This window comes from Ruditapes philippinarum, unplaced genomic scaffold, assembly GCF_026571515.1.
Source record: "Ruditapes philippinarum isolate M1 unplaced genomic scaffold, ASM2657151v2 ctg4549_1_1_1_1, whole genome shotgun sequence".
Classification (NCBI taxonomy): domain Eukaryota; kingdom Metazoa; phylum Mollusca; class Bivalvia; order Venerida; family Veneridae; genus Ruditapes; species Ruditapes philippinarum.
In genome coordinates this window covers 32641-57705 of record NW_026866648.1, presented here as the reverse complement: position 1 = coordinate 57705, position 25065 = coordinate 32641, and the positions used below count along the sequence as shown (strand labels likewise).

General features: G+C 32.8%; 1 protein-coding gene across 1 annotated transcript; it reads right to left on the bottom strand.

Moving 5' to 3' along the window:
• Positions 1–4148: 4148 nt before the first annotated feature.
• On the bottom strand, positions 4149–24443 carry LOC132733221 (interferon-induced protein 44-like). The gene is made up of 4 exons (XM_060719823.1): positions 24215–24443; positions 18526–18660; positions 5672–5870; positions 4149–4737 (listed from the first exon to the last, which is right to left on the bottom strand). The coding sequence occupies exons 1-4, from the start codon at positions 24419–24421 to the stop codon at positions 4457–4459; spliced, it is 822 nt and encodes a 273-aa protein (XP_060575806.1). The 5' UTR covers positions 24422–24443; the 3' UTR covers positions 4149–4456.
• Between the last annotated feature and the right edge of the window lie 622 nt (positions 24444–25065).

Genomic DNA, 25065 nt, shown 5'->3' with positions numbered 1-25065 from the left:
ACTATACAAATTTTTTGATAAAGACAAAGAAGACAATGTCTCCTATAACTGTATGTAACTTAACAGAAACACTTTCACCCTTCTAAACATACCTATCAATACTTAAGATATACTTTCACCCTAATGTGACTTAAGTATACCTTACGTTTTTCAAAACGTTATTACCTATAGCCTATTACCTTTAGCGTAAAAAGGAACGACATTCACATAATTAGAAGATACTAAAGGTTACTAAGTTATTATACAGGACATAATCCGTAGATAATTGAACATATGACGCACATATGAGATAAGATATAAGAAAAGAAAAGAAATTCATTTACCTTAGGGACATGTGTAAAATCAATAATGTGATACATGTGAATTCAGAGTAACTGTATTGACATATAACCCAATGGACCTTTAAGTTTCAAGTCACCTTAAATTGACAAATACCAAAGAGTCTTTATTAATTTATGACAAAAAAGTTTGCATTATTACTGTGCAAATGGAATGATAGTTATTGTAAATGTATATTATATTATTCTAAACGAGTTTATATCTTGAGCAATAAATTCAGATCAATATTGTTCTGTATTTCTCACGTGACTAGGCCATTTGATAAGTATAAATATGGTATTAAATTGGAACTTAGTGCGTTTTAATTTGCGTTATTACGCCTTTTGGTTCGCGTTACTACGCCTTTTTTTAGCGTTACTGCGCCTTTTGATTTGCGTTATTACGCCTTTTATTTCGCGTTTTCACGCGAATAAAGGCGTTATTACACCTTTTGATTCGCGTAATAACGCCTTATTTTTTGTTATTACGCCTTTTGATTCGCGTTAGAACGCCTTTATTCGCGTTATTACGCCTTTTGATTCGCGTTATAAAGCCTTTATAACAAAGTGACAGGGTGAGCTTTTGTGATCGCTTTTCGTCCGGCGTCCGTCCGTTGTCCGTAAACATTTACTCTAAATGACATCTCCTCATAAACCACTAAGCGAATTTCATCCAAACATCATAGAAATGTTCCTTTGGTGGTCACCATTGAAAATTGTTTAAAGAATTTAATTCCATGCAGAACTCTAGTTGCCATGGCAACTAAAAAGAAAAAAAACTTTAAATATCTTCTTCCAAAAAACCCAAAGAACTAGAGCTTAGATATTTGGCATGAAACATTTTCTAGTAAGTGTCTACCAAGTTTATTCAAATAAAATCCCTGGGGTCAAAACTGGCCCCGTCCCCGGGGGTCATTGATTTTCCATTTATGCATAAAGTAAAAACTTAAAAAATCTTCTTTTAAAGAACCCAAAGAGCTAGAGCTAAGATATTTGGCATGAAACATCTTCTAATGGGTGTCTACCAAGTCTATTCAAATAAATGCCCTGGGGTCAAAATTGGCCCCGCCCCAGGCGGTCATTGATTTTCCCTATATGCATATAGTAAAAACTTAAAAACTCTTCTTTAAAAGAACCCAAAGAGCTAGTGCTTAGATATTTAGCATGAAACATGTTCTAATGGTGTCTACCAAGTTTGTTCAAATAAAAGCCCTGGGGTCAAAATTGGCCCCGCCCCGGGGGTCATTGATTTTCCTTATATGTGTATAACACAAACTTTGAAAACTTCTTTGAAAAAAAAAACAAATAGCTAGAGTTTAGATACAAAGCATGAAACATCTTCTGGTAGGTGTCTACAAAGTTTGTTCAAATAAAAGCCCTTGGGTCAAAATTGGCCCCGCTCCGGGGGTCATTCATTTCCTTATATGTGTATAGCAAAAACTTAAAAAATCTTCTTTAAAAAAACTCAAATATCTACAGTTGAGATATTAAGCATTAAACATCTTCTAGTGAGTGTCTACAAAGTTTGTGTAAATAAAAGCCCTGGGGTCAAAATTGGCCCCGCCCCGGGGGGGGGTACATTGATTTTCCTTACATGTGTATAGCAAAAGCTTAAAAATACTTTTTGAAAAAAAACCCGAATAGCAAGAGTTTAGATATTAAGCATGAAACATTTTCTAGTAAGTGTCTACAACAATTGTTCAAATAAAAGCCCTGGGGTCAAAACTGGCCCTGCCCCAGGGGTGTCATTGTTTTAAACTATATGTGTGTAGTAAAACATAAAAATCTTCTTTTAAAAAAAATCAACGAGCTAGACTTAAGATGTTTAGCATGAAACATTTTCTAATGGGTGTCTACCAAGTTTGTTTAAATAAAAGCCCTGGGGTTTGAACTGGCTCCGCTCGGTGGGCCTATATACAGGTTAGCGACTTCAGGGCCATGATGGCCCTCTTGTTTCGCGTTATTACGCCTTTTGATTCGAGTAATTACGCCCTTTGACAAACAAAAACAAATGTGAGGTTAATTGACATATATATGAGCCGCGACATGACAAAATCAACGTAATGCATTTGCGACCAGCATGGATACAGACCAGCTTGCGCATCTGCGCAGTCTGATCAGGATCCATGCTTTTCTTTAACAAACATTTTAACAAGTAGAGAAACTGATAGCGAACAGCATGGATCCTGATCAGACTGCGCAGATGCGCAGACGTGTCTGGATCCATGCTGGTCGCAAACGCACTAAGTTGGTTTTGTTATAACGCGGCTCATATGCTGTTTAAGACTAGACTGGACAGTTGAGTAGATAATATGGAAAACGTTAATGTCAAACAATGCCAATTTAAAATGTTTAATGCATGTTTGGTTTGAATGAGCAAGTTCATTAGTTTATACAGAATTTATTTTAGTTCGATTGTGCAACAAGCTATTAGTTTACAGACACACTCCGTTCCTGGGATACTGCAGGATCATTATGTTTTTATTAACCCAAACTATATTGTGTAAAGAAAATGAGTGTGCCCGCCCTTTCATCCCGAATGTATCATATATTTTGATTAGTCAGTATCATGGCAGGCTATTTCATACTTGAACTTGTATGGCTCTTATTATGCTATATTTTGCGTTTGGAAATTCTGTATGCTTTGAGTAAAAAAACCCGACTCATTCAAAGCAAGTACCAGTACTACATACACACATTTCAGAAACTGCATTCATTATTCATGAGTAATCTTTACTTCAATGTAATTAAACAAAATGAGAATATACAAACAAATTTCCCTGAAAATTAATAGAAAAAAAAACACCATCATAATCATATCATCATCATAATCATTATTATTATTAATATCAATGGCTCTTGCAGCGGCTATAGCAGCGGTAGCAATAACAAGAGCAAAAACCAAAAAGAATACAAATAATGAAATTGGACATTAAACGCGTGATTATTTCTTGCACACCACTATACAATAAAGTCGGTGTACACAATAGTTCGATATTTTCTGCATTTCAAAACACGTTTCTTTTTATCTTTCTTGCCTTGAACCACTGTCATCATTTCTTCCTGCATCATTTTTAAGTTTGGGTGTTCTTTAAAGATTCTGTTTCTGATCTATTTTGTTAAAAAATGTGATCTTTTAAGCCAATTGGGAAAGTAGTTTGTGAATTCTGAAAACATAAAAAACAAGGAAGGGCGGAATTCAACGAACGCATCCCCGAGTACAAGATCACTGGCAAGGAACTCAGCATGACAACAGACAGAACAGGACGCAGGTCTAAATCTGCTTTGATTCTGCAAAAGGTTTAGTCTTTACTACAAATCGTAGACTATTTAATCATCGGAATCGTGAATTCTGGCTCTATTGGCAGAATGACCACACGTTTGAATAAATGACCAACTTTACGAAAATGTTGATATAAAATGTAATAAATATGGTGCAATTTCTCATTTTGTAGAAATCTTCACGGAATCAAATTTTGATAGAACTCCCTGTCTGACCGACAAAATGTGTGCCTCAACCAGGATAAATGATATCATTAACTTGTTGATACCAACTTTCTATCAGTCATTCAATAACAGATTGTTTGATGTATTCAGATCAAATTTGACAGTTTGTTACTATAGTCAGGAAACCATATACGGTAAACTATATATTTAAACTGTTGTTGACTAAAAGCACGGAAAAGAAAATGACCTGTGAACAAAATAAGAAAAAGACCAATCAACAAGGAAGGGGTGCATTAAATTAAAATATCTTCCCACACAACCTGCTGACACTTGACCTGCGTTGAGGAGCATTTTAATAATATATCCATATACACAATGTACATCCTGTTTTTTATTGCACCAAATACTGTGTTGTACAATCAATAATGTTCGACAATACAGACAGTAAAAATGTGAGTTATGTACTTCAAACATAAATCATTTTGTAAGCAGTATTTAAAGATAAGCAGGAAAATTAACTAAATCTTTAGTCCAAAATGACAGTCTTAATGCTTTTACAAAATAAGTTACATCACTATATAAATCATTTTGTAAGCAGTATTTAAAGATAAGCAGGAAAATTAACTAAATCTTTAGTCCAAAATGACAGTCTTAATGCTTTTACAAAATAAGTTACATCACTATGCGTCAGTTTATTCATGTAAGCGTCGTTTATGCAAAGTCTCGTCGGCAAAAATTAGAGCTGATTCTAGGGCCAGAAGAATCGGAATATGTAACCGATAATCTAGATGTGCATTTTTCGTTTCTGCATAATTTACAATGGGGTGTATGTTTTCTTTAGGAACTCCAAACATGTCGTTGACGATGTTTACAATTCCTTTAATTTTTTCACTATAGAATATGTTCGCTATGTTTTCATCTACGTTTTTATCCATCTTGTCTGCATGGGTCAAGATGACGATTCTTGGAACATCTGAAAAAGAAAACAACCATTGCCATCAAAACTAGGTATTAAAATATCTCGCAATTTGCAATTCCATCCAAAGAAATGTGACATTATGTTTTTTCTTAACCACATAAAATATTATCAATATAAACAAGAGTCGGTAGGACCTACTGGTGCTTCCCGTATAGGTTTGGACACAGAGAAGTAGTTTCTTCTTGAAATGTCAGATTCAGAGTTATTTCCGAGACAAAGTTCACATTGAAAAAAAGAAAATAACTCCTAAATTAGTTTGGCAGAGTAATGGTACTTGCGCTTCTACTTAATAAGATCTGGCTACCTACAAAATTTCTTGTTGATACCTCCTGTGGTTTCAGAGTTTTTCCCCGACAAATTTCAAAGTGTAAAAATGAACAAAGGACAATTACTCCAAAATTAGGAATGGCAGAGTTTTTATGCACTGCACTTCTACACAATAATATCTATCAACTAACTACGTTTCTGTAGTTTCATAGTTATGACACAGACAAAGTTTAGTGTAAAAATGATCAATGGCAATATCTCCAAGATTTGGAAAGGCAGAGTTTCGATTCATTTGCTCTTTTCTTTTTCACAATGAGATCTCTCGTATGTACCTACTAAGTTCCTTCTTGATACCTTTCGTAGATTCAGATTTATTTTTAGATAAAGTTCACAGTGAAAAATAAATGATGAACGATATCTCCAAAATTAGGTAAGGCAGAGCTACGGTTCTTTTGCACCACACTTCTACGCAATGAGTTTTATCAACCCACAAATTTTCTTGTTGATACCTCTTGTACATTCAGAGTTTTGTCCCGGACAAAAAAAGAGGACAGACGGACAGAATGACAGACAAAGTGGCGACTATATGCTCTCCGTTCGGGGAGCGTAAGAATAAATGTTATGCAGATATGTAGGGGCTACTAAAATCATCAATTTTTACCCAAGTCATTTAATTCGGTTAACAGATTTTGGATACTGTCTTTGAAAGCGATTTTGATTAACTCGCTTTTATTAGCAAACGTTGTCATGTCCAAAAGGATAATAACGCAATGGACTTTGTCAGATTCTTCTGGGGCGTTGATGTAGGAATCTGTGAACTCATTTTCTCTGTTATCTGTCTGAAACCCTTCATTTGTGAACTACAAAAATAAAGAAACCAACATACAGATTAAACATTATTTGTGGCACCTCATTTGTTTGGCCATAGCGTACAAAAATAAAATTAATTAATCACAGAACAAGTACACAATATAATATGAAAATTATTTATTAATGTATTACAAGCAATACAAAAGTCTCCTACTGGTAAGTGGCCATTCAATTATGCCATGAATGAACATTAAATCTGTTCAGCTCTTACTTTATCTGTATAAAAGTAATGTGTTAGGTTACTATGCCTTAAATAAGGAAAATATTTTACAACCGATAATCAAAACTTCTAATTTTCTTAAGATAAATAAGCATAACTATGGTTTCAACTTTTCTTTCTTTAAAGTAAACTTGTTGAAAACGTTCCAAAGTCTTTAAAAATTATCCCAGGAAACCATTTTTAGGGATGACCAGACCTACGGACTTAAACTTAAGAGGAGATAACTCTTGAAATAAAGATGCTAGACTTATGAACATTTTCATACATGATGTTATAGGTGACAAAGAACAATTATCATGTACCATTTATAGTAACAATGAAGAAAAGTGAAAAATAGACCATGTATAGCAACATGGAAGAAAACACAAAAACTAAAACAATCTTTCAAATGAATTCCAAGATGAAAATAGTCATTGAAATAAGGCGCTGATGAAGGTGTTAATAATGAACATATATTTGAAATTTAAAGTAAATCCACGAAGAAATAAGAGTTATAGAACAATAAGGGAAATTCAAAGTTAAGAGGGAGATAATTATGAAAATAGGGACGGTAGATATATAAACCTTCTCATATTTTTTATGATGCGGGGGTTTAAAGTAAATCATGTAAGAAATGAAGTAAGTCTGGGAAAAAAAACATAGGAAGAAAAGTAAAAGACAAACAATCTCCAGAATGCCATCTACCCATATTTTAAGTTTCATAAAATATTTTCAGTACTTTGCTTATTATGGGATCCAGTTTCGTTCTTAAACGGACGTTCTAACGGCACAGTTATAATGTTGCTACACTATTGTTATCTCTAATGTTCTTTTTAGCCACACAAAAGAAAATAGCCACATTAAAGCATTACGGAATGAATGACATCAAAGAGAAAAACAGTTACCTGTTGTCCCTCTAGCCACATTTTTACTGTCCCGTGAGAGGGAACCAACAGACAGACGGACGGACGGTAAAATAAATAGTGGACTAACAAGAAGGGGGGGGGGCATTCAATGAACGCATCCCAAACACAGGGCAACTAGCCAGAAAACCAATAGGACACCAAATAGGATAAGGTAAACCTGCGCTTGAAATACGCGTCACAGCAGCGTCCTGTGAACAATGCATTTCCCTTGTTGATCTTTGTTCTCTTTTTTTATAGATTAAATTCCATTTGATCTTGTGCTTCAGGTAGTTAAATGTTTATTATCTCCCAATAAACAGACTCAATTATATAAAGCAATTTTCATATAGTTTTGTTATTTTTATTACTTCACTGGGTTATCCCTTTTTAAGATGATTTTTAAGTACCATACAAATTGTTCCATGCTTACGACATTCGAATTTTACTTGAACATATAATTTTTCATATTCAATCAAACAATCGGTGGCATTAGAGAGATTCTGTTGTAAAAAAACATGCATTTTGTACACCCTACCCTTGTACCTCAAATTTCTGATTCTATCTCTTTTGGGATTTATTTCGGAATATGTTTCTTTAAAACTGTAAATTGACGTTATTACGCATGCCTAGCTCCTACTTTGTCAGCTCTTAAGCCAGCCATTGGTTGCCTTTATAGGTGTATTATTTGGGTGGCTAGGTTATGTTGGAGCTAATTTCTATGAACATCGCCAAAAATGAGAAAATAAGAATCCTTAAAGAAAGTTCAAAACGGCAAAAAATATAAATGTTGCAGGATTAGTTTGAGTACGCCCGCCTGTTCAAGGAAGGTTCTGTCAAGTGCAAACTATAATCCACGCCCCAAAGCGCCAGCTTATTGCACTGGAAAAATTGAAAAAATTAACTTAAAAATGGTGAAAGTTTGAAATTGAGAAATATAGGCAGAGATGTTCATACGGCGGTTATCATTGAACCTTGAGCGTGACACTTTCGTGCCATTAAATGAAAAACGGCCTATGGTCCCAATATAGACGATAGCTTGTGTCCTAAACGGGAAAACAAGGCTAAAAATAAATAAAATTTTGAAAAGGGATCAGAAATTATGAAGCCTGCATATCACAGATACGTAACCAAACTACAGGCAACATATCTAAAGAGTGATTCAAAATTATTTAAGTAGGAATATTTGAACCACCCAACTAGAAAAAATGCCGAAAAGTTAAAACTAAAAGTACCGTAAACTTAACAATAATTTTGTGTTGAACTATCGTCAAAAATCGGAAATATAACATAATTATATGAGTGTTAAAAATGGTTAAGCCTTTTTTTTGATAATTCTCACTTTTGTTAGTATATAAGACTATTGAAGAGCAGAATATGTTTGGGTTTTGTATTGGGTTTTAATTCGCACCAACACAGTAAAGGTCCTATAGCAACTTCCAGCAGAAGACCACAGATACCTGTCCTTGTATTATTTGTGGCACAAGCGGGCACCTGAGTATAACCAACGACGTTCCGTAACTTTGCTGGATAGATTATCTATCTAAGATAGCTTCCTCACAAAAAAGAATTTCACGTTCTTGGTGATATTCGAACCATACTATGAAAAGCGACTGATAATTCCCAAGTGTGCCTTTAACGACAAGAAAATAATGACGGACATATTGCATATAAGCTGTCAAAAGTCAGATTTAACAAGCAAGTATTGCAAACATTTCATAAGTCCCCTACCAGTTAGACCCCAAGCAACATTCTGAAGGGCTATTGGCCATTGAATTATGCAAATGAATGAATGACCTAAATGAACTTCAATCTTTTGAGTTTTAAGTTTGTAGTAATCTGTTAAGTTTCCCTGCCTAGTAAGGAAATTACTTTATACAGCAGTTTCTCAGGATGAATATGTGTAACTTATATTTCGACTGAGAGTACAGTTACCTTCCTACAACAAAAGTTTTGGATTCCTAATATACGTAAAAAAGTGTGGTCAATAATACACTAGTGTATCTGCAGAAAAATTGCTGGCAAACCTTATCATATCCCCAACGCCCCACCATTGCTGAAGGATAGAATACAGGCAGGATTACCATTTACAGTGACAGGTGTTGACTTTTCGGGAGATTAAGATATAAAATGTAAACACGGTTTTATCATAAAGGCATATATTTGTTTATTTACATGTGCTAAAACAAGAGCAGTACACCCGGAAATTGTACCAGATATGAGATTCTTTCATGGTGTTACGAGCCAGGCGTAACGAGAAAGAAAAAGCCAGCAACAAATTTTTAACAATAACAAATTTATTACAGAAAAATTATTCAAGAAAAATTAAATAACAAATTATGTTTACAAATACCTGTCCAAATAAAAATGAAAACTCAAATGTCTAGTCTGATCCTGGAATGATCCTTTTTTTTAATAGCACAGTTAAATCCAAGTAAAATCCAAGAACACTTTAGATAAATTCCCACAATAAAATCCACAAGAATAATTTTAACTGTTTTAAAATAATCCAAGCTCCAATAAATCACTTAATTTCCAAGTTCAATAATACTCCAAATATATTGATGACTTAAAAGGTAACTGATGACTTAAAAGATAAAGGTAATGAAAAATGTCCCTTTATATATATTAACTAAGAAAATTCCAGAAAAGTCTATTATCTTCTACAGTAATCATAATCTAGCAACTTCAACAATAAAGAACATTCCGGAAGTTTCTATCTAAATATAATGCCTAAATCATAATCTAGTATTTTCTACAACAGTTAAGAAGGTTCTAGTACATACATGTAGTTTATGTTCTAAAAATAGATCAGTGATAATACTATATACATATAATATTTTGCATACATAACAATGGTAACCTTTCGTGATTTATCAGTAGAAAATCAACACCAAAAAATTGATAACAGATAATGCACCAACTTACATCGCAGCCGCTTACTTTTTGAAAACCCAATGTAAAGATTATGGCATTATTTAGAAGTTCATTCCACCACGTGCCCCTTGGTACGGAGGCTGATGGGAAAGGTGAATTGGATTGGCTCAAACATGTTTTAAGAAGGTACTATGAAATCTTTTCTAAGCCTCGAAGTGCTACCGAAATTGAGTATATCTTTTATGACCGCCGCCTTACATACGTATCATCGGATCCATTAGATAAAGACCCACTAACAACATCCCATCGTCTATTAAGTCGAAGAGGAACTTCCCTTGCAATTCCAGACGACAGGTCTTCTTTTGTTTCTAATGACCCTTACCAAGAGTCAGTCCAACGGTTGGCAAACTTAAATCAATAACATTACAACATGTTTGAGCCATATGGAAGAAGGAATAACTCACATCCCTCAAAGAAAACTATAAATCATACAACTATAATCAAAACATAATAGGAGATATTGTGCTTATCCAGGACGATAGTACCAACAGAACGAAATGGTCTCTGGCAGTTATACAGGACCTTTTTACTAGCGGAGATGGATTGATGACAGTACATTTATTGCAATATCCCACATTATAGAAATGTTCATGGAATCGAATTATAAGTTAAAAAATAAACAAAATGAGCTGCCTTTCAGTTAATATTTGTATTTAAAAGTATATTAAATGTTCCCCTATTGGCATAAAAGGTAATTGTAGACCCGTGTGATAAAAAGTTACAACATCAGCACCTCTTAGAAGTATACTTATTTATAGTTATTTATAAAAGGATACACTCTTGATCATTGAGGATATTTTGTATGAGTAAAATTATATTTCTTAAGAATGGTATGTTTTAAAGGAGAAAGCCTAATGAGTAAAGAATTATTGAACATATTTTGCAGACCGCAGAAAATAAAACAAATAAATAGATTAAAAATTTAAAGGCAAAGAACGACAAATGGTTTTTGGAAGTCAATGGCTGCTATATAAAAAGACAATGTTTTCCATGGAAGTCACCGGTTGCCAAAGAAAGACATTAGTTGTCATAAGGGTCACTGTTAGCAATAGAACGTCAATTGTTGCTATAAAAGTCTATATTTTCTATGGAAAGACATTGGTTACTGTGGTAGTTACTGGATGCTGTATGCAGTTGACCTCAGTGCTTACTATAGAACTAAATAGTTGTTTGGAAGGTCAACATTTTCTATAAAAAAAGAAAAAACGGAATCACTACAGAACGTCCAAAATATAGATAAATATCAACCCGGAAGTTTAGCATTCAATGAACGCATCCCAAAACACAGTACCACAAGCAACGTTTAAATTTAAAACGTTTGGCTGGGTTTGATTTAGCCTGTCCGATGTCAATGGTTTCAATGGGAAGTCAAAGTTGGCTATGGAAGTCAATCTATGACCCTTATTTAGGCATAGAGCTATAATCTAAACAAACGTAGTAGAGATCCACTAGACAATAATGCTTACCAAATGTCTATTGTTTTCTTCTAATTATAGCTTTTAATCAAAATTGGTCCCGCCAAAGGGGCAAAAAGATTTGCCTTATATGTATATAGCAAACACTTCTGCTATAAGAATCTGCACTAGATCTAAACTACAAGAGCTAAAGCTTAGTTATTTGATATTAAACATTAACTAGTATATTTCTACTACGTTCGTTCAAATTAAAGCCCGTGGTTCAAAATTTGCCTGAACCGGGTGATCACGGCTTTTCCTAAAGAAATCTTCTTGAAAACTGCTAGGGCTGTAGGTATTTTTGTGCATTTAGATTTACCCTTGTTCGTCCTTTCGTCCGTCCGTTCTTATTTTGTGTCACACGTAGCTCAAAAAGTATTCGACCAGGAGCCATGAAACTTTACAGGAATGTTAATCAGCATGTGTAGCTGTGCACCTGGGTATACTCGTGTGGATTTATTTAGTATTTTTACAGTTATTGCCCTTGACTTAGTAAAAATTTGCAATTCTAAAAATTTGCAATTTTCAACTTGTGTCTCATGTAACTCAAAAAGTATTTGACCTAGAGCCATGTAAAGATGTGAACCTGGGGTTTCATCCTTGACTTAGTAAAAATTTGTATTTTTTTGTGTCGCATGTAGTTCAAAAATGATTAGACCTACTGTCATGAAACTATACAGGAATGTTGATCTGCATGTGAAGTTGTGAACCTAGGGTTAACCTGTGGATTTATTCTGTTTCGTCACAGGTATTGCCCTTAACTTAGTAAAAATTGGCAATTTTCAACTTGTGTCGCACGTAGCTCAAAAAGTATTTGACCTACAGTCATGAAACATTATACGAATTGTTATCATCATGTGTAGTTGTGTATTGTCGTGTGAATTTATTTAGTATTTTTAAAGTTATTGTCCTTGACTTAGTAAAAAGTTACAATTTTCAACTTGTTTCACATGTAGCTTGAAAAGGTATTTGACCTAGTGTCAAGAAACTTTACAGGAATGTTGATCAGCATGTGAAGTTGTACACCTGGGGTTTCGCATGTGTTTTGTCAGAGTTATTGCCCTTTACTTAGTGAAAATTGGCAATTTCCAATTTGTGTCGTACGTAGCTCAAAATGTAATCTAGTCATGAAACCAAACAGGGATAATGGTTAGCATGCGTAGTTGTGCACCTTGAGTATCGTTTGTGGAGTTATCCAGTATTTTTATCCTCTTATTGCCCTTGACTTTGTAAAGTTGTGTTATTTGTTCCTTGAGTTCTTGAGTTAAAATCAAACAACTTTACAGGAAAAATGACCAACATCACTGTGAAGCTATGTACCTGGTATTTTGCATGTGGATTTTTTTAAAGTTTTGTTAGAGGTATTGCCTATTGTCCTTAACTTAAGGTAGAACGCGTCTAAATTTGCAATTTTTAACTTGTTCATGCATAGCTCAAAAAGTATTTTGCCTGTAGGCCTGAAAGTTTAAGCATGTGTACTTATACACCTTGGATGTCACTTGAGGATTTATTCAGTAAAATTGTTCTTGTCCTTTACTTAATAAAATATATGAATGAAAAACAGTGGAGTGTGGGGCACCCGTGTCTTTTGGACACATTTCTAGTTATTACTTAGCATGAAACATAGAACATAAATTGTTCAAATAATAGCATTGCTGTCAAAACTGTCAACATCACGGGGGAACAGATTTTCCAGATATGACTTCTCATAAAATTCTCATAGAAACCAGTAAGTTTCCATAGGATACTTCTGACTCAAATAGCAAACATTGACTTTCCATCACAACCAGTGACTTATATAGCAACCAGTCCATTTACATAACAACCAGTTACTTTCCATAGTAACCTTTGACTTCTATAGAAACCAGTGATTTTCCATAGCGAAAAGTGACTTTCAATAGTAACCATTGACTTCCATAACAACCAATGACTTCCCATAGCACAAATGACCTCTATTGCAACCATTGACTTTCCATAGCAATCATTGACTTCCTTAACAAACATTGAATTTCAATAGCAACCAGAGACTTCTTTAGCACCAATTACTTTCAATAATTTTTGCCATAGCAAACACTGATTTCAATATCAACCAGTGCTTTTCCATGGCAACCAATGCTTTTCCATGGCAACATCAACTAGTGACAAATGTAACATCTTTTGACTTTTCATAGCTACAACTGACTTCATAATAACCATTTACTTTCCATAGCAACACGTTACTGTCTTAAAGAGACTCAGCTGAGGTATTTTGACATGATGGGACTGAAAATATTTTTTCCAAATAAATGAACCATTTGACCACTAATCTTTGTGCAAAATTTCAGATAATTCGCGCAATTCGTTTTTCCAGAATAATTATTCAAATTGTAAAAAAATGACCCAAAATGAAAAGCGTTTAAACGCTTTTCACTCAAATCGGGCTAATAAAATCATCAAAATACGATTTTCAATTTATTTCATAGTATATTTATCAACTATCTTTGCATATATTTCTGTTTAAAGTGCCCCAGCTACTTTATGTAAGAAATTCAAATGTTATGTTTTTAGGCTTTTAAACCTCAGTGGAGTCCCTTTAAACACCAAACACTGTTCCATTTCAAGCATTGACTTTCCATAGAAGCCATCAGATACGGGGAAACCGTAATCGACTGTAATTAATAACAATTTGACCATGTAATCGAATGAACCCGATATTTATTTAAAAGTTATAAAAAAATTAATACCAAAGAAGATATTATCCTTGAATGTCTATATTTCCCGCCTGAAAACTCATCATTTCATGAAATTGAAAACATGCGTGACATACAATGTTTTGAAAACCTTATTGTTGAAAATGCAACTGTGTTTTGAATTGAAGAACAGGTAAATTACACGATTTTATGTCATTGAACGAGTCTTTTCCAGAACTACAGGAGTACGATGAAATTTTGAATAATTATGTGGTTATTATCGTCACAATAGTGGTAACATTGTCAATAAATTTGGTAGAGATTTGACTGGTTTTTGTAAATGCTACTCTGTATATATCATAAATGGTAGATTTGGTGTTAATACAGAAGATTTTACTTTTGTTAGCCCACTTAGTGGCATTGTTATACATTTTTTATAAGTACCAGAAATTTGTTTGAAAAAGTTCTTAATCTGACTGTTAGGAATAGGTCCGAAAGTGATCATTTACCAGTCTATTAGCACTAGATATAAATAAATCTGTTAACAAATTGTCATAAAACCATTTTAAAAGAAATAATTCTAAAATTAAAAACTTTACAGTTTCTATTAACAAGGAAAATTGTAATCTGTTTAATTTATCTTATCAGAAAAGACCACAGAAGGAATTTTTGATGAAATAGAAAGACAAATCGACGATAACCTTTCAAATATTGATGATATCATTAATAGTCTTGAAAATGCAATTCTATCATGTACTGACCCGTTCAGAAAATACAAAAGAAAACCTATGAATAATTTAAAAAAACCAGTGTTGGCAGGAAACAGAATTCAAGGTTTTGAAGGTAAACTGTAATAAATGTGTAAGAAAATTCCGTGAAAGAAGGAGCATTTTTGATCTTGCCAATTGCCTTGAAAGTAAGAAAAAAGTATAAAGGTACATTTAGATTAAGAAAAAGTTATAATGCTGCTTGTTTAAGAAACCAGGAATCAACTGTTCGTGATTCCAAACTATTCTGTAGAAATCTAAACAGAATGACAAATTGTGTAAAGTGTCATCCAGATATTACATCTGACCAATGGTAATAGCATTTCAAACATGTATCCAATAGTTATACTGAAACTAGTGTTGATGATGATTTTAATGCAACTGATGATATCATATTAGATGACATTGAATACAGTTAATTTAATAGTGACATAACTGATGATGAGATTCTTTAGGCTCTGAAAAATATTAAAAATCTTCTTCATGTGATTTGGTAGCTGAACATTTTATCTATGGTATACTCATTTTATTATCTTATATTAGAAAACCTTTAACAGGCTCTATACAGTAGGTGAATTTCTTTCAAATTGGCCACAAAACGTTATAGTTCCTCTTTATGAAAAAGGAACAATTAACAATCTAGATAATTACAGAGGTATAGCTCTTTTAGATATTTATAGTAAGTTATATATCAGTATATTAACAACACGTGTAACTTTTTACTCTGAAGATCTACATAAAATACCTGAAGCCCAATCAGGTTTTCGTAGTGGATATTCTATCATTAATACTGGCTTTGTATTATATTCAAACGTGTGTAAATATTTGGGAATGAATGGTAAAACTGTTTATGTAACCATTATTATTCTGTAAATAGATCAAAGCTTTGTTATGCATTGTACCAACATTGTAACATTGTTGTTAAGGTAAATTACTTTTTGCTATACAGAATATATATAAATCAGTAAAAGCATGTGTCACAAGTAGTAAAAATAACTTTTCTAATTGCTTGGAGTTCTTTCGGAGACAAAATGCTACTCAATGGTGAACATCTGAAAATACTGAAATTTTCTTTTAATGTTTGCAGGTGATGTAGGCTTGATTTAAAACACCATCGTTGGTTTACAAAATCCCGTCAACTGTAGTTATGCTTTTAACAATATGTATAATCATTTACCAATATAAGATAAATCTTATTTCAAAATTTTTGACTCGAAAATATGTCCTGTTTTTGCTTTATGGGTCAGACATATGGGAACTTGAAATTAGGAATTGTATAGAACGTATTCAAATTTATGCATATAAGAGAGTTATGAATATTTCTTTAAAGTCGTGTTATGCTGTTGTCATGGGAGATTGTGGACGATACCCAATGTATATGCATAAAAAAGTGTATTAAATTTGGATACGGATTTTATATATGAATGATGAGATATGTTATGCTCAAACGGTTAGATGAACTTGGTGATAAAAATTGGATGACAACTCTACAATAAAATCTCTATAAGAATGGTTTTGAAATATTTAGGATCAACAAAATGTTGAAAATGCAAACTTTTTCCTTACCCTTTATGTAAATTAAGATTAAAAGATCAAACATGCAAAATTGGAACAGTGATATGTTTAAAAACAGAAAGTTAGTATTCTATAGAAATTTTAAATGTAATATTAATTAAAAAAAAATATCTTGACTGTATAGATAAATAGAAATTGAGGAGTAGTCTCGTTACTTTTAGGTTCTCTTCTCATTAATTTATGATAGAGAAAGGAAGACATTTATATTCCATGGGAAATCCGTTTTTGTAAACACTGTCGGTATGAAATTGAATGTGAATATCGTTTTCTGTTTAAATGTCCATCAGATGAAAATTTACGTCGACAATTTGTACCAAATTAGTATTTGGAACATGCAAATAATCATTAGTTTAACTTTAACTGTCATGCAAAAGTGTAAAGACAATACGAAACTTATCAATGTGTTTATAATATGCAAATAAACGGCGTAATTAATTTATATCTTAAATGTCGTTATGCTGGTTCCTAAACTTTATGACGCAATTACAAGTTTTGTAATAAATTGCTAAAATGCTGCTCTGACAACATGTCATTGTACTTTATACAACTCTATGTAAACATGTATATTTTGTGATGTAATATTATCCTAACAAGATGCCATGACAAAATGCTATTGCGTTTATATATATTTTATGTATTTAAGTGTATGGGCCAGTGGCCTGAATGCAAATGTGAAACAAGCTAAACTATAACATCAACCAACCATGACATGATGTTGTGCCATGCATATCATTAGCACATAGTCTCACCATGGTGATTATTGGTGCAAAGTATTTTTTAAATATTCCTCAAAGTCAAAAAGTTATAGAGAACATATAATCTTGACCTTAAGGGTAGCAACCTGGATGTTGGCTCTTCAGATTGTGTCCTGGTGGGGATCATTTGTAAACCTTTTTATTGTCAATAAATTATAGAGCGGACATGAAAAATAGATGTTTTAACATTATGCCTTGAATGTGATCCTGACCTTGAGGGTTGTGACTTGATCATTGTTCTCTGCCAATGGTGTCATAATGGTGACCATTTATGCCAAGTTATCTTAAAAACATTGCAACGGTTTACATGTTTTGGAGTGGACACGAAATGAAGACTTCTAAAACTTTACGTTTAAGTGTGACCATGTTCTTGGGGGCAGCAACCCAATAATTGCACGTTCACATCATGTAATTATGATGATCACTTGTGCAAGTTATTTCCAAACATTTTGAGCGGTTTATGGAGCGGCCACGAAATGCAAACCTTTTATCATTTGACTAGTAATTGTGACATTGACCTTGGGGTACCAAGCTAATAATTGCGCTCTGCACATTGTCTCATAATGGTGAACACTTGTGCCACCTTATTTCAAAACGATTTCAGATGATAAAAAGTTATGGACTGCAGAACTATAAAAGGTTTAATTTTGTTAAGGTGTGAAAGGTTGTGAAATTTTGAAAAAGGGATGGTCCTTCGGAAGCATTAAAACAAATAGAAAACGATTGAAAATTGCAAACTCGGTTTTACGGAGACTGTGCACGAGGGATAATTCAAAAGAGCAACAACCCTTACGTCCCCAAGCTCTGGCTTAAGCGGTATATAATATTAAACTTTTAATGTGCTTGAATCAAGGATCCCAAATGACCGGAACAAAATCTTCCATATCACAGTCTTTTATTCCGATAAAATCGTACAACATGATAATTTATGTATATTAATAAACAAAATAACCAAATCATACTTAACAAAGCTATTTTGAAAGCGTGATTCGAACCCACAGTTTGAGGCTTTGAGGTCTAGAACATTATCACTGATCCATTTTATCCCACATAATTGCTACACATATCTTATACTAATTTTGAAATAAAAAGCTGACATGAAAAATGAAAACAAAGATCATCAAGGCAAGGCAACGTTCACAGGACGCAATCCCTGAATGCCAACATCTGAGGACAAACCCTATCAAAGATTGTATTTAAAAGAATTGAATCAATAATGCCAAGGACTTTAAAAGGCCAGTCTTTTAATTGTAATTAAACGTTAAGGTTTTCTACGCAAATTTTTATTATTTTATTTGTTCGAGAATGAAGTGATTAGTAATTTAATTGAACAGGGTGACAAAGGCCACCTTTATAGGTTTTAGTTTATTCATTCAATGCTAAATACCTTTGTTCCCGGTTTTATATGCCCATTCATAATTTTGACAATTTTGTTAACATATTGTGAAGTGTCCTGTGTAACGCCCATCGTGTCTGCAATTTTAAATCCTTTCAGCTCACCTTGAAGATAGTATTTTCGAAACTGAAAGCAAACAAAACGAAATTATGTTTGTAATAAATGTATATATCCCAGTTAATGGAATAACACAGGCGCAGTTTTATCAACATTTTCTATACATCCACCGGAATAACAAAATCAAAGTCAAAATTTTATTTGCAAATTTGCAGATATTTGTCTATGTTAATACAAACATTAATAGACAAACGTACTCAAGCAAACGTTGCATTGAATAAACATGATACATATCGAAGCATATATTGTGTTTGAATCATTGTAGGTTTATACCAAAAATCAAAGCAAAGACCTAAGTTAGATGTTTTGTCAGGGGGTCGAACGTTTAGCCGCGCGATACTACTTTAAGCGAGGTGAAATCATGCGATACGAAATCATGGCCGAAGAAAGTGAAAATGAAAGTGGATATGATCATTTTTTGTTTCCTCCAAATAATTGTTGTATATTGTAATTTCTTGAAGAATAGCATTGTGCATGCTGATCTCGTCAAAATAAAATACTTAATTTCAAAGTATTGAGAAAGTTATTGAGGTCTTTGTTGCTGAAAATTCAACAATCTCCCTGATATTCACATTCAAACAAATACAATATCAGTAATTTTTAAACGAGATATTCGATTATTTGTTGTCCAAACATGCTTATTTTTGATAACAAAACGATATACAAGAGTGGTTTTCATATCTATCCGGAAATATATACAATATTTCCAGTTTTATTACTATACGCCTAATAATTGGTCCGATAACCTAATGTACGCACAAATTCTGGGTATTTTTCTGTTGCGACAGGGACTTCCTCATTACAGTACATTCTAATTTAATATTGATGAAATATAAAGTTTTGTGTTTGTATGTTAATCATATGTAAACCACAGAGTCAATAAAAACAACAGTATCAATTAATGTATCATACTACAATATAGTTAATTTAAATATTCTTTTCTCACAAAGGTTAAATATTAAAATTAGATAAGAAATTTTACAGAAACTTAAAATTCTATCACATAGCCAATAGTAACGATACTATTCTTTTTGTTTATTCCATTAATTTAGTAAAGGTTATATCATTTAATAATATGTTTTACTATTATTTGTTAAACACTAATTTTATCAGAAAACAATAACTTTAATGAAAACAGCAACATGAAGAGAAGTGGATCTTCTTTTGTGTTACAGGCACTGGTTGGAAAAAACCGCTTCCCCTCCGTTCTGACGTTCATTCAATACCTTGAGAAGGACATGTATTTAATTGTGTCGTTTTCATACAATGGAACTTGTAATTTTATGACAAAATACTGGATTGATTTTTTATGGATTTAGTGATATGTAGTTTTTTAAGAAAGTAAAACATAGACAAAAGCCTTTTAGATGACCCCTATTTATTAAATGTCATTTTAGGTCAAAAATAAAACCCATTACGGCACATTTTTATACAGACTTGAAAGTAGTCCTACGTTTGTCTACTTTCCTACTTTTTTGCCAAACTTCTACTTTGTTACTACTTTTTTCTAACAATTATTCCTACTAATGAGTAAAAATGAAAATAAAAATGTATATATCAGCATATGAAAGTTCTTCTTAATGACATGATGATAATCTTAGCTAAGTTTGCGGATTTGTTACATGCAACTTTTTCAGGATACTATCATTCATTTAAATGTATTCAAAGCGAAAAGCTCTAACTTAATAAGCGAAAAATAATTTCTTGGAATACAGTATTGTCTTATCAATATCAAGAGAAAACTCAAATGTCAGACATAACATATATGAACGAAAGTGGAAAATAAATTGAGTAATGACAAGGAATATAGTTATCTAAGATCTTAGAGTAAAGGTTATTTTTTCCAACTCCTAATTATCAGAGGTAGATATCTAATGATTAAAATTGAGTTCAAATAGTTACATTTATATAGATGGAGTAAATGCATAAGGTAAAAAGAAGGTATAAAATTTTATTTTTAGAAATCCGGAAACGGACACATATATGGTAGCTCTCGTAGAATAATCATATAAAAACATGTACAACAGATGTAATTATGACAAATTATCGAACATTTAACAGTTATTTCATTGCACCAAAACCCAGCGTACACTTAAATACTATTAACTCTATTGAACGTCCAGGTATTAATTTAAAAAAGTAGATTCCCTTTAACCGTTTAATGCCAGGAATGGGCATTAAAATATTGAATAAAAAATAAAGAAAAATTCTTTACCACAATTGTTTAGAATAAATAGTGATCACAATAATTACTTTCGAGGCCCTTCTAATCCTAAAACAATTCACAGTATGAATAATTTAGGGTTTTTAAACGTAAAGAGAATTTTGTGAATGATTGCACTTATATTGTATTATTTAAGACACCACCTTGTGCAGAAATGACACAAATCGATTTAATCAATGCCAAAAATATGATAAACACAATCATCAAAGAAAGGGGGCCTTCAATGAACGCACCCCCTACACGACCCATCAACAAGAACCAGTGACAAGCAGCCCAGGAGGCCAAAACTTGACTTCTATATGAATTTTGTTTTAAAGAGTATCTTCAAATTGTGGATAAAAGAAAATTAAGAAGACAACTTTCAATGTTTAGTTAAGTCCTTATACATTAGAAATTAAAACAGGAAAATATTTTGATGAAGAAAGATTTTGTTCTCAACAAACAATTTAATGTTGTCCAAAATAAGGAGATTTTAGAATCAAATATAAACTGCCAAACTCTTTTAGAAATCTATATAATTTTTTATAGAGTAATGACAAATATGAAAAGATAAAAACTTGTATCATTTTTAAGAGATGAATTAAATAGAAGAAAGAGCAATTATAACAAACAGGGGGTCGACCATATAGCGGTGCGATACTTATTTAAGCAAGGTGAAATAATGCGATACGGAATAATGGTGGAGTAATTAGTGTAAACACAGGTCAGAGTGAGTAAGTGTATTTTATTAATTTTTTTTTATAAATCTTTTGCATATTTTGTGTTGAAGATGTGCAGATAGGACCGACACACATTTCTTCAAAATTAAAGAGGCTTGAATTCATAATTTTAAGTAAATAGTGTTAAATTCTTCTCCTAAATAGCGAAAATTCTTTATAATATCTTGATTAATTATTAAGTTATTAATAGCGTCCATGAATATATTGATCAACCCTCGTATATGAATGTTCCCATAATGTATCATCATTCTGATACGTCCTGCCATGTGTTTCATTGAGGTGTTCTTTGCAGAAAGATCTATCCGAATTTACGTCCAGTTTGTTTATGTCCATTATGGGCAGGTCATAAATTGTGTAAAGTCTTGTCCAATATAAAATTCATTCAAATGTAACTTTTTCCTCACACCAGCATCCCGTGCTTTCTTAAAATAAAGGTTTAACAATCTTTGACGTTCCTGAATCGGTACTGATCGCTTTTGCCATGATATTATTCTTCTTTTTGTTCGCCCTTCGACAACGTCACCCCAGTCAATTCGATTAAATGTGCGATCCTCTGGAGGGCCTCAATGTTACCGTAGAGTTTCTTCACCAGTAGGTGTTTGCTGGCCTTACTTCTCTCCGAAGGTAGCTGCTCTTGATGTGGGCACCTTTGTAATATGTGTTCTTCCATTTTTTTAACAATGTACAGAAGAATCTGGGCGATTCGGACAGCTTATGTTGTGGCTAATGTGTAGCATGACTAGTGCTACCTGTTCATTTCTGGTTAGCACATGGTAATCATCTTGGCTTACTGCTAGAGTTCTTGTAGCCGACAGTTGTTGGGCATATTTAAGCACCACGAGTTCCCCCATATTGGACAGCGACAGTTGTTGAGCAATCTGTGTATATATCGGTCCAGATCTCTCGTTGGAAGTCCTCATGAATAATGACTTGTGTTAGGGATTTCTTGGTCATCTCGTCCTGTTCACCAAAGGCTCCTTGTTAGACAATTCTTTGTAAGAACTTACTTTTTTAATGGGATGGTATGGGAGGTTCTGGTATTTAACCACTTGTATCATTGCTTTCTCTTCTCTTCGGTGACCAAGAGGTGGAGTAGTAGTGAGATCCTCCATAAAGTTTATTTGAGTGGACTTCATTGCTTAAGTGATAACATGCATGACAAAATCATGGCTGCTGTTTGATGGGGAGTCATAAACATAAATTATGTTACATTATCATATTGTCAAGTGTTGCTTCCTTGATCGGATGTAATTCACCTGAGTCTGATTCTTACCCTCTAAATTGTGTGCCATTTGCGGTGTATAACAATCGTCAAACAAGGCAATTAACTTTCCACTTTCAGTTTTAAATCATAGTTATCAGCATTTTATTAAATTAATCCTTACAATTAGACGAATGCTGTTTATTTAGATGAAAACTACACAACAGAAAACATCTACACTTATAAGAGCCTTAGAGTCAGGGACGAGAACAAAACAATGAAGGAGTCAAACATGTACGTAATGTATCAAAAAACTGTCTTGTCAATAAATCTTTTTTTTTATTTAATTATTTTATCATATATTTAAGTTATCGGAACGTTTAATTATTAAACATTTATATAAATGAAGTTGAAAAACTCCACCATCGCAAATGAAAAAAAAACACGAATCAATTTTGTTTTTTGGCATTCGGCAACGACCGTTGTATTAAGCGACCAGTGTTAGTGTTCTCCTTGCGCGGTCGCTATATGAACATTTGAAAGGTGAAATATTAGTTTTTCATGATTTTTATAAATTATTCTACAACTGTTAAATTGCGTATATTTCTAAATAAAATAGTCTTTATTGACATGATTTACATTGTAAAAACCCTTTTTTTCGTTTCCAGCTCTGGCGGTTATATTTTTAACTGGTAACAACGTTTTGAGCAATTATTGTAAATGACTTAAATGATCATTGCTGTACAGTTTCTTTATAAATTCCGAAATGGTTAACGGGAAGTACAACATGTATTCGTTTAAAGGTTAAAAGGACAACCGAATGCTTATTGCCAAGTTTCTTTAAACTGGTTGGTAAATATATGTTTCTTTAAAGGTTTTTTTCTATGTGCATTTCTGACGGCCAAGTGGTTTTGGGGCTGGGGGTTGTGTAGGGAATGAAATGTTATTTGAGAAGAGAAGTTAATGATAAACGACGGATATTGAGGTGTCACACAAGTTCGACTTGAGAAACATAAACCGATGGTAAAATATATGTTTTTAGACTTTTATGTTAAGGAGAGAGCAAATATTTCTAACATACGAACAAATAGTCGAAAAAAGAGAGATCGGAGTCCGCATCATAATATTAAGTAAATGCTTTGTTGTAAATTTGAATAATCTGCAAACAATATTTAAAAATGCTTTGAAACAGTTTTTATTCATTCTCTACATCTACATATCTAAGAAAATTAGCAAACGTCTCTAACTCGCACAATACCTTGCAAAAAGCTATACCTGACCAACCTGATAATTGTTATGAAAATAGTCTGCATTTTGATGCTATACAATTAAAGGCATTAATGACAAATTTAACACTGTCGTGTAATATTTTTGGATTTATCTGCAATTATACGTTTTTTGTATAAAATATATACCTACCGCTGGTGTAACATGGTTTGCACTTTTTGCACAGTTTGTTATGTTTGATTTCCTGTCTTGGCTGATTGTTGACACGGAATTGATGAATGCCGACTTTCCATGCCCGGAAGGTCCCACCAACAACAATGTTGGTGCAGGAGCTTTCTTTACCAATTTTCCTACTTGATCACGAAGTTTTTTGCTGTACTGTAATTTATAAGAAAACATTCAATAACTGTTTATATGTGTCTATGTGTTGCATTCTTACAAGGATTGCTTTAACTAAGCCTAGATAACTCAAGTTTTAAGGCATCATTTTAACATTATTTGTTCACTCATTTCCTACAAATCTTATTAAAGATGCGACCTTTAATTACATAAAACTATTTAGAATCTGATGTCACCGCTTGGGTTGACGTCTGACTCATACAAATCTTTATATAATAACCTATACATCGTATTTCATTTATATTGCAATTCTAATCCTCAATTATTCTTTATAAAATGTTTCCTTTGATATGACCTGGTGGATTTTTTTAACCAAAAGAATTATTACGGAAAACCAATACATGAAGATCAAATAAAATTTTGTGATCTTAAAGAATAACGCATTTCATGAATTTGAGAAGGTGACATAGATTACAACTCCAAACTACTTTTTGAAGTACTTTGTAATGCATTTTGTTTTTCTCTGTGGAATATACGATATAATTAAGTATTTATAAGATAAGATCTCATTAACAGCGAAAGATACATTAACATCATTCCAGGTCTCACACGAGTGTAACGAAGATTTCCTTTCTGACTGGTTATATTTGTGCATGTGATATATCATTAAATATTGAACAATATATATAGGTATGTTATAAAAC